Here is a 10,374-nt window from a genome sequence, read left to right as displayed (position 1 = left end):
ATGGTGGTGGTGTTGGTGATGATGGTTATGATCATGGTGATGGTCATGGTGATGGTCATGATGGTGATGGTCATGATGGTGATGGTGATGGTGATGATGGTGATGATGGTGGTAATGATGGTGATGATGATGATGGTGGTGGTGTTGGTGATGATGGTTATGATCATGGTGATGGTCATGGTGATGGTCATGATGGTGATGGTGATGATGGTGATGGTGATGATGGTGATGGTGATGGTGATGGTGATGGTGGTGATGATGGTGGTGATGATGATACAGCCCACCCAGGGAAAGCTCACTGTCCTAGGTTCTCCGCGGGCTCTTCTTACACAGATCCTCACATTATCTTCATTGAAACCCTTTGAAGACAAGGAGTCTGTAGCCCCTCATGACACAGTGGCAACTGGCCAGGACAACCCCACCCATGTGCAGAGTCACCTACAGAACATACCATGGCGCAGTACCAACCAGACCAACCGTTCCTGTTTAACTGACACTAGAACATTTTCAGAGCATGTCCTTGATTGGCGTCCTTTTTGTTCTTAACCACAGCGGGAACAGCAAGTGTGCCTTCACAGCTGTGGTTCGGTGGACTCCTCTCCACCACCCAGAGAAGTGACTTTCTTGGCACTTCCATCTTACAGAGGAGGAAAACTGTCCCCCCCACCCCGTTGTCCTCCTCCTCCCCCTCCCAGGAGTGCCAGGTCCTGGGCCACGTGCGTGCAGCACATGGGCTGGGATTGACGGCTCGTCCTGCCATCCCCAGCCCACCATGGCCAAGTAGACATGACACAGGCAGAGGTCATGGGGACACTGTAAAGCTGCCTTGCTTTGTCCCCCTTCTCCCCATATGCCTGCTCAGCGGGAATGTTCGCTGGTTGAAACCTCAGGCATGCCCTGGGACTTCCCGGTCATTTTATATAATAAAAAGTGACTGCTCCACAGTCACTTGAGATTGTGGAAAGCAGTCCAGTTTGGGGTCAAGGACATGCAGGTTCCTGCAAGAACTCAAGTGTCTCTCTGACTCAGTGTTGTTCTCCCTCCCTGAGAATTCACTACTGAGCCCTCAGGAGGTACCTTAGAAGGAAGAGGGAAGGGAGAGGAAAGGTGCCCCTAGCTGGGCTCTGACCCACCCTGGTTCCTGGCAAAGGCTGACCATTCTCCGGGTGCCTCTGAGGGTTTTCCAAGCCTCTGCCCCAATGGGTCTGTACCTCGCTGGACCTGGGCAAAGTTTTCTTCAGGAAATCACTGCCTCTCTCTTCCGGCTCTGGCTCTACAGGCTCAGACCTGTTTATCCTGCTGGGTGGCCACAGTGAGAGATCCAAGATTGAAGACGCCCCCCCCCCCCGGCTCTCCCCCAGTGCCACAGGTCTCCCCCTACATTGGGGGCTGCAGCCCAGGTCCAAACCCCGGCCACCACTTGGTCTAGACCTGCGTCTGGGCCAAATTCTCACTCTGTTGTCCAGAACCAGTCCCCAGGTTCCCAGTGATGGAGGGAGGCTAGGGACACATTAGCTTCTCCTTGCCTAGCCAGGATCAGGGATGCCCACCTATGAGCCCCTGGGAAATCCTACTGCAGAGAGGGATTTCTTAATCTAAGGTGACACTGGAAATCTCAACCCAGGTCTTTGGGAGAGCGGCCGCCCCGTTCAGAGCCCCCCATTATGTCTGGGGGCCAACCTCTCTCCAAGTCTCCTCCCATCCCCTCAAGCTGTCCTGCAGGTGCCCAGGGGCTCCTGAACCACAGAGGAGCCTGACACTGGCCTCCACAGGCTTGCAGGCATGCTGTATTTCTCAAAATCAACACGAGCTAGAAGACTGACAGAGAAAGGCCATTTTCTCCTGGTTCCCCAGTCACCCCTGTGCAGCAGGCCAGGTCCCCGCTGCCTCCTCGCGGGGACACTTGGATCTGAGCCTGTGTCTCAGAAGATTGTCATGTCTGTCTTCACTCTTCTTCTAGATGCTTCTCTGTTTTTACTTTTGTGACAGCGTTCTTGAGATTCGATGCATGAGCACACACTTCACCCAGCGGGAGGGTAAGAGTCGAAGGTTTGGGCCCCATTTCCTGCAGCCCGCCGCCATCCCAATTTTAGGACGTTTCTGTCACCTCATGGAGGACGTTTATTCTGTGTTATGTCCTGGAATTCCTTTATGCCTATAATCGGCGTGCACGGATGGCGGGCCCGCGGCTGGGGGCCTCGCACCAGAGGGGCAGGGCGGCGTGCAGAGGGGAGAACGGCCCACTCTCCTCTCTTCTGAGCCCACCAGCTTTGCCACATCAGCACCTGTGCCCGCTGAGACGGAGACAGCCCGACCACCACGTTCATCTGGACAGGAGGCTTTGGGAGGCAGCAGCCGAGGGGCTGCCCCAGCCACAGAGCGAGTGCGTGCCAGAGCCCAGACCGGAGGCCAGGTGGGGCATCCGCGCTCCTAACATCGGAACAACCCGCGTCCTTGCATACCTTCCACTCCTGGGCTCTGGCCTGCAGGCCCCGCTCGCGGACTCCGCGGTCTCTGGGTGTTGCTCCGTGCTGCAGTAAGCCCGGCCTTCCACCAGGGGGCAGTGCCGCCCGCAGCGCGCCGGGCACCGCCTGGATCCAGCCCAAATCCCGGGACACAGCGGATGGCGGTTCAGGGGAACCTTCCTGTCCAGACGAGGGCAAAGTGCAGCAGGAGGAGCCTGTCGTCAGGACATCGCTCACGGGGGGAGGGTGGGCAGGGTCGGCCTCTGGGGAGCCAGGCTCGGGGCTGCCTGCCTGGGACGGAAGGACTCCCACACGAGACAGGGGCAGCTAGAAACTACTGGGTTCTTTTGTCCAGGCCTGCATCCTGGGCCGTGGCCGAGATACTGAACTTCTCGGACCCTGAGCGTCATGACCCATAAATGAGCGAGGGCCACCTGCCATGGCCACCTGCGGCTGTGTGTGGACAGGCAGGCGGGTCGCCGGGCTCTTCCCCGCCCCCTATAGGACAGGGGCGGCCACTGCGGCTCCAACCCTGGACATGATCCCCCATCAGCGGGGTCACTCGGGCCCTCCGTGTGGGGTCCCGGCCGGCCGACAGCAGGGTTCTCCTACCCTTGTTTGCGACCGGTGGGGACTGCCTGGGCACCGCCTCCCAGGGACGCCGGACCCATCCAGCAGCGCTAACAGGGCTGGCACTGCCCTTGGCAAACAGTAGGCGTTCAACCAATGTCTCTCTCTGCCTCCTTGTCCCACCAGAGGCCAGGCGCCGTCCACAGCCTGGGAAGCTGCAAGCTCTCCCCAGACAGCACGCACCCCTTCTCCTCCTCCCCCCCACTTCGGGGGTCAGACTACGGTCTGTCCTGCTGAGCCTTCCACGGTTCTTGAACGCAGGGACGCCGTTGGCTGTGGGTGGGGAGCCCAAGTCTGTGCGTTGGGTCCTACGGGCTGCTTGTGTTGCTGGCGTTCCTGCGTCCCGGGCACTTTCTGTCGAGTTCTCTCCGCTGCTGAGAAGGGGGTGTCGAGCCCCCAGCCCACAGCTCTGGGTTTTTCTGTCCTTTCGGCTCCGCCAGCTCTGGCTTCCCCCGCTGAGGCTGTGTGTTTGGCGGGGGCGTGTCCAGGGGGTTCTGTCCTCCTGGGGGACGGGGCCGTTATGACTGTAGGACACATGTTCTTGGGCCCAGTCCTGTTCGGTGCCCTAAAGTACACTTTGTCAGACGTGAAAACAGTGGCTTGATTTTTAAAATTAACGTTGGCCTGATAGGTCTTTTTAAGATCTTGTAATTTTTTTATTTGAGAGAGAGAGAAGGAGAGAGAGCACGAGCAGGGGAGTGGGGGGGAAGCAGGCTCCCCGCTGAGCAGGGAGTCTGATGCAGGACTCGATCCCAGGAAGGACCCTGAGATCATGACCTGAGCTGAAGGCAGACGCTTGACCGACCAAGTACCCCAGGGGCCCCAGAGCTGCTGTTTCAATCACCAGTCACACATGACGATACAGCCTGGGGGTCTCCTGCTCTCCCCATTCCCTCTTCCTTCCTGGGGCTCCACGTCTCAGTCTTGGATGGCTCCCTTTCTTCACAAAGAGCCTCTGCAGGCCTCCCGGCAACCCCATCGAACTTTCCTTCCCTGAGAGCGTCCGCTCTCCCTGCATCTCCAAAGGACGGGCCCTTGGTCTGTGGAAGCAGAGACTCGCAGGACCTCGGCTGCCGCCGTTCCTCTAGTTCGGGGCTCACTCAGCTTCTTGAGTCTGCAGGCCGGGGGCGTGCGGAATCTGGGGTCTGTGGGGGCTGCCTCAGCTGCTCCCTCGTCCCCCTGTCCTGCTCCTCTCCGGGGACTCAATGACACCAGGGAGGGCCTCTGGACAGGCCGCGGCAGCCGCCAGATCCCTGGGTATGCCAGGCAGGTGCAGATCCCATCCCCGGGCCCGAAACTCACGGACCCTCCCGTCTCCTCCTGTCTGTGGCCCGTCCTCCCGTGAGCGTCCCCTCCTGTGCGGTGCTCTTCAGGTCTGAGGTTTGTTTTCCTCCTTTCCATCCCTCCTCTTTGCAGTGGCTTCTCTGTTTTGTCCTCCCACTGTAGGAACAAGGCTTTCGTGTGCTCCCAGAAGCCTGCTCTCTGGGTCATCCCACGTGTCCTGGTTTTTGGCGCACGGGGTATTGTCCGTCGCATCCAGGACGTGTAGTCTGTGAAGTCAGGAGACTCTGGGTCCCACGTCCGACTGATCCGTGCTGGGGCTGGAGAACCAGCGTGCGCCGTGCCCACGAGGAAAGTCCAGTCGCCACAGAGATGCCAAGAGATTTGGCCCGTGCAGTTTACGTGGTGCTGTGGCCCCCACGGTCCTGATGTGGCTGCCTGGGTGGGGGCGGGGGGCACAGGTGTCTCAGTGGTAGAGAAGGGGGACCCGTGGCTCAGCTTCCCTGGCCTAGCCTTCTTGGGGGGTCCCGGGACAGTGGGAGACACAGTGTGCTTCCTGGGGGGGGCAGGACATCCTGCTGGTGTTCCCCCCTCCCCCCACCTCACTCTCTCAGATGCATGGGGACAAAGAAGCCTCATGGGTCCGCTGGGTTGTCCTGGCAGATGCCTTTTGCAGGCGTCCTCCCATAAGCAAAGGGCTTTGGGGGCCCACCTCCCCCACCCATACTGTCACCCCGGCCCAGGCTTGTAAACAGCATGTAGTTTGGCTGTGTTTTGATTCTCGCTCTGCCAAATTCTGGCCTCTGGTTCCTCTGGAACTTTACGGCCATTCCTTCTTGGAGCTTTCTCTTGTTACCAACTCAACAGCCTTGCCCAACCCAAGTGTGTCCAGACACGGCCAATCCCCATGTCATGAAATGTCCCTCCCTCCGTGTTCCCGGGGCCCCAAGTCCACCTGGAAACTCCGATTCCACTTAGAGTCTGCTCTGTAAAACGTGACCGGAGACCCTGGGGAAGCTCGGCTCACGACCACACACATACCTTGAGGGGAAACAAGGAACCCGACGGAGGATACGACACGACGTCCCCAGTGGGCGGGACCGGGTGTTCATCTCCAGTAGATCCAGGGTCCCCCGGTGGGCGGGACCCCTGATGCGCATCACTAACAGATCCACGGGTCCAGTGTGGGCGGGACCCAGGCACCCTCTCCAATAGATCCACGGCCCAAGGGGGCCGGGCCCGGGCACCCATCGTTCATCGCTCCTGGGTCCCCAGCAGATGGGACAGCAGTGTTCATCTTCAGTAGATCCTGGTCCCCACTGGATGGGGCCTGGGCAGTGACCACCAAAACATGCAGGGTCCCGACTGGGCAGGTGGAGGGCCCACCACTAACAGATCCAGGGCCCAAGACGGTGGGCACAAGCAGCCATGTCCACTAGATCCGGGTCCCAGTGGGTGTTACTGGGCGCCCATCCCCAGCATGTCCCTCAGTGGTAGCCGCTGAGTGATGAGCGGGGAGTTAATCTGTGCACAAGCTCCCGTCCAGGCTAGGACCTGGTGGTGGCCGGTTCTCCAAGAATCCTCTGGGTGGGCTCCAGGCCACGGTGACCATCCACACTGTGCTCCTGGAAAGCCCACGCTAGTGGCTGTCATATCAGTGCCTTGCCCAGCTTTACTCTGTGACACTGGTCAGGGGTCCAGCCTGCCGCCCCCTAGAAACATCCTCCTGGACGACACCCTCCGTCTTCTCGGCCTTAGGCCCTGGCTGGGGCAGGATTGGTCACCCCAGCCTGCAGGGGGGAAGGAAGGCACTGCCTGGGGAGCCCAGTGACTGTCCACCCACTGGGGGCCCCAGGACAGAGCGGCTCAGGGCTTTAGGACGCAGACAGCATGAGGGCCATGAGTCCTGGGTCCCCGTCACCTAACTCAGGAAGGAGGTCAGCCAGGAAAAGGGAGCCCAGACCCCGGAATGCAAAAAGCCAGCATGATGAGCCCCATCTGACTGGGGAGCCCCCCGGAGGGGTGCTGGGCGACACCTGCATCCGATGCAGCAATAGATAAGCCCACCGAACGGCACACTCGGGGCAAGCCCCCACGCTGTAGACACCTGGAAGGTCCCCTCGGGGCTGAACATCAGAAGTCAGGTCCTCGGCGCAACAGCACACGTCGCAATTAAATTCTTAGTATCTCTGAATGTGGGGTGCCTGGGGGGCTCAGTGGGTTGAGCCTCCGCCTTCGGCTCAAGCCATGATCTCAGGGTCCTGGGATCGAGCCCCGCATCAGGCTCTCTGCTCAGCGAGGAGTTTGCTTCCTCCTCTCCCTCTCCCTGCCTCTCTGCCTACTTGTCATCTTGCTGTCAAATAAATAAATAAATAAATAAATAAATAAAATCTTAAAAAAAAAAAATCTCTGAATGTTATTTTTCAAAGGTCCCTGGGTGGAAATATTAAAATAGATGCCCAAGGCAAAATATATGTGAATTTATTTTTTTATAGTTTTTAAAAATTTTTTTAATTAATTTATTTGACAAAGATCACAAGTAGACAGAGAGAAAGGGGAAGCAGGCTCCCTCTGAGCAGAGAGCCTGATGCAGGACTCGATCCCAGGACCCTGAGATCATGACCTGAGCCGAAGGCAGAGGCTTTAACCCACTGAGCCGCCCAGGTGCCCCCATATGTGAATTTATAACCGAATCCAACGCTCCACAAAACCCCCACTGAAACACATGTACGCACACACGTGCACACACACACACGCAAGCTCACAGAGGCACACCCCCTCTGGGCACTTCTACCCACACAGCAAAGGCCAGTCTCCCCGAGGCTTTACCACGTTGATAATTTTATTATACTCTGAATAGAGACAGTATCTGAAAAGCAGAGAAAATGACTATACAAAGAGTTTATAGAACATTCATTTACATACTGGATATATTCTTTACAATATAAGAAAAGTAAAAATACCCACTAACAATAAGGCCGCTAAGGAGACGCAAGGTCTTTGACGCCGAGGTCACACAGGGAGACCTTAAATTCGGTGTGGCCTACCCTGGCGCCAGGTTAACACTGGAGGACACGGCGACCGGTTAATGAGCGGGCTAATAGGACCCTGGCTGTGAGGCGGTGGGGACCGTGGGCTCCCCGGGACGGGACCCTGTGCCCGCCAGCGCTCGGAGGCCACACGCCTTCCACGGAGCGGCCCCAAGCCTGCGTGGGGGTGGGGGCGGGGCTCTCTTGCTCCGCGTGACACACGTGTAACAGGGAAAGAAACCTGCTGCGCCGGCTCATCAGGAACCGGGGAGCAGACGTCCTGATGTCCTGGCCGCGGCCAGGAAAGCCACAGGCGGCCAGTACGCCTCACCAGCGAGGGGCTGCGGCTTCTTGAGCGCTCGGAACAGGGACTGCACGGGAGGCCCCGGAGCCCGGGTCACCCACCCGCTGTGATTCTGGACCCCTCACCGGCCCGCACTCTGTTTCTAAACGAGCCTGCTCTTCGTGGGAAGGGTGAGGGACTTGACCTGCGGTCTTTGGGTCAAACTGGGTAGAAGCCATCTCGGGATGAGGTGCGTCTTGGGGACGGCATCTCGGGTCCCCTTTGGCCGGATCTCTGCCATGACCGGAATCCCGAGATGCCAGCCGCCTCTGCTGAGGACCAGGCCCCCAGGGTCCCCAGGAGACGCCAACGTGTCCCACACAGCCACACCGACACCTCTCAGGGAACAGGTCTGTGAAGACCAGGCAAACATTTGGCACAGAAATGAGGCACTTGTGTCGGGCACGGAGAGGAGCCGGACGGCGGATCCGTCCCCCCACTTTCACCCGCGTCCGACGCCCCACAACGTGAGGCCTTCCGCTCTGCGCTTCCCCACATCTGTCTCGGACCCACTTAACAGAACTCACGACGCACATTCGCGCCGCTGGAGTGATGCCTGCTGGCAACGCCCAGGGGGCCAAAGAGCTGGTCGGGCAGAGCGGGCAGCTCCTGGGAGCCCAGAGCCACGGGGTGCCCGGGCCGTGTGGGGGGAGACCGAGCCCCCGGTCTGTCCTGGGGGACCCGTAGGAGCCGTGGCGTGACTGGCATCTGGATTCGGTAGCTCGGAAACGCAGGGGAGCAGCTCTCAGCCAAAGACAGCCTTGGAGGACTAGGATTCCTTATCTTCCTCCTCTTCCTCCTCTGCTCCGGGTGCTGGAAATGCAGGATCCCAGAGGGGGGGCCGCAGAGGCCGGGACAAGTGGCCAACAGCTCAGAGGGCCCAGAACTGCCTGGGAGAGCAGGGCTGAGTCTCCGCCCAAATGTGACCCGCTCTCCGGAACCTTCCTTCCCAGAAAGAACGTCACCCACCTGCCGGATGGGAACCATCCCCCAGTGAGCTTTGGGGAGGTCAAGGTTGCTGAGCTGGCCGGTCGGGGACGTGGCCCTGGATCATGGGCACAGGCTCGGCCTGGCAGTTCGCAGCACCGGGACCCCATCCTGCCCGGCAATTTACCATAAATAATTTGGCATAAGTAGAATATAAATTACACAAAAAGACACTTCACGTCCATGTTCCTTCTCCTCTCATGGACAACACCCTGTTTGGAGCTGGAGTGAGAGCGGGAGGCCGGAGCGACCACTGCCTGCCGGGCCGGGGCACGCGGGCAGCTCGGTGCCCTCCCCAGGGACTGGGTGGCCTTCCTGGTCCTCACAGCCAGCACGTTCCCCCCCGGCTCATGCCCCCTGACTTCTGGGAGGGCCTGACCTGCACGGACCTTCAGCAAACATGCATCCCCTTCTCGGTGAGCTAGTGTCTCTGTCGTGGGAAAGAGGCCTCCCTCGGGTGCTGGATGGACGGGGGCCCTGCGCATGGCTGGTGGCACCCCCGGTCACCCAGGGCTGCCGTCCAGGAGCCGGATGCGCTCCTTCCCACCGATGCCGGCGTGCAAGGGGCACGGGGACCCGCGTCCTCGCTCGGCCCTGCCGCGTGCATCCCACTTTCCTCCACCCGGGAAGCGCTTGGCTACGGAGATGTGCTGGCTAGCAGTGTTTCGGGGAAGGACAGCAGACGGGAGGCCGTGTGTCCTCGTGTCTGTGAAGCCGGAGGAGAAGCCCCCGGCCCTCCTGGGGCTGGAACGTCAGGCTGGCCAAATGCCAGCAGCAGACGCTCCGGCCCCACTCGGTCTCGGACTGGGGGGGTCAGATCTTCTTAGGGGGGCCGATCATGACCTTTGACACAAAGTTGACGATGGCACTGGCTGGCTGCTCGGGGTCATGCTCTGCGAATAAGTGGCACACGTTGTCTGTGGCACTGCCCTGCTTCCGGGCCACAAACCCGAAGACTCTGCAACAGAGAAAGTGGGAGGTCAGCGCGCCAGCGTCCCACAAGGTCCAAGAGTGGGTGCAAACCTGCGGCTACTCCCCCTGCACCCCCACAACCTCTACTCACCACTCACCGCCACTCAGCCGGGCACTGCCCACACCTGTCCACCCCTCAAGCCCCCAGGTACGGCAGGTGCACGGCCGGCCACCGCCCCGGCCACCGCCCCGACCACTGCCCCGGGCCACTCCTGGCCAGGATCCTGCAGACTCAGGTCAGAGCGGGTCCCAGAGCCCCCACACGGCTGGTGGCCTGACTCTCCCAGAGGAGGCCAGGTCCCTCCAGTACTGGGGTAGGGCAATCAGGTCACGGGGGGCTCAGGTGAGGGCCGCACGCAGGCCCTGCCTGGACGTCCCACACTCTTGCCCTCGGGCCTCCTACACCGCAGTTACGAACTATGGGTAAGGAAGGAAATGGTTTAAAAGAACCGCACGTCTAACTATTAGAGGAATCGGAGTCGTTCTCCAAATGGGCCTCCATGAGCCCTGACCCTCGTACGGGGACTTCCGCTATCCCCGGGAAACTCGCTCTGCTCCTTCTTAGAAAAACGAGGGATTCATCTGTTCCAGTGGTGTGGCTTCCCCGCCACAGAACGTGTGGCTCGAGGAGCCCCAATGGGGTAGTGCACTCCACACACGGGAACAC

The 10,374-nt window shown here is 59.8% G+C and overlaps 1 protein-coding gene across 2 annotated transcripts in view; it reads right to left on the bottom strand.

Moving 5' to 3' along the window:
• Nucleotides 1-7,200: 7,200 nt before the first annotated feature.
• The window catches only part of LOC111157076 (tensin 3), a 201,714-nt gene continuing 198,540 nt past the window's right edge, over nucleotides 7,201-10,374 (bottom strand). For both annotated transcript variants that reach the window (XM_022518299.1, XM_022518300.1), the window contains one exon: nucleotides 7,201-9,693. In XM_022518299.1, the coding sequence (XP_022374007.1) occupies nucleotides 9,549-9,693 (145 nt within the window). In that variant the 3' untranslated portion in view covers nucleotides 7,201-9,548. The remainder of the gene's footprint in view (nucleotides 9,694-10,374) is intronic.

The sequence above is a fragment of the Enhydra lutris genome, unplaced genomic scaffold, assembly GCF_002288905.1.
Source record: "Enhydra lutris kenyoni isolate GAN:26980312 unplaced genomic scaffold, ASM228890v2 scaffoldscaffold51, whole genome shotgun sequence".
Classification (NCBI taxonomy): Eukaryota; Metazoa; Chordata; class Mammalia; order Carnivora; family Mustelidae; genus Enhydra; species Enhydra lutris.
Note: the sequence above shows the minus strand (reverse complement) of the source record. Positions and strands in the feature narration are given on the sequence as shown.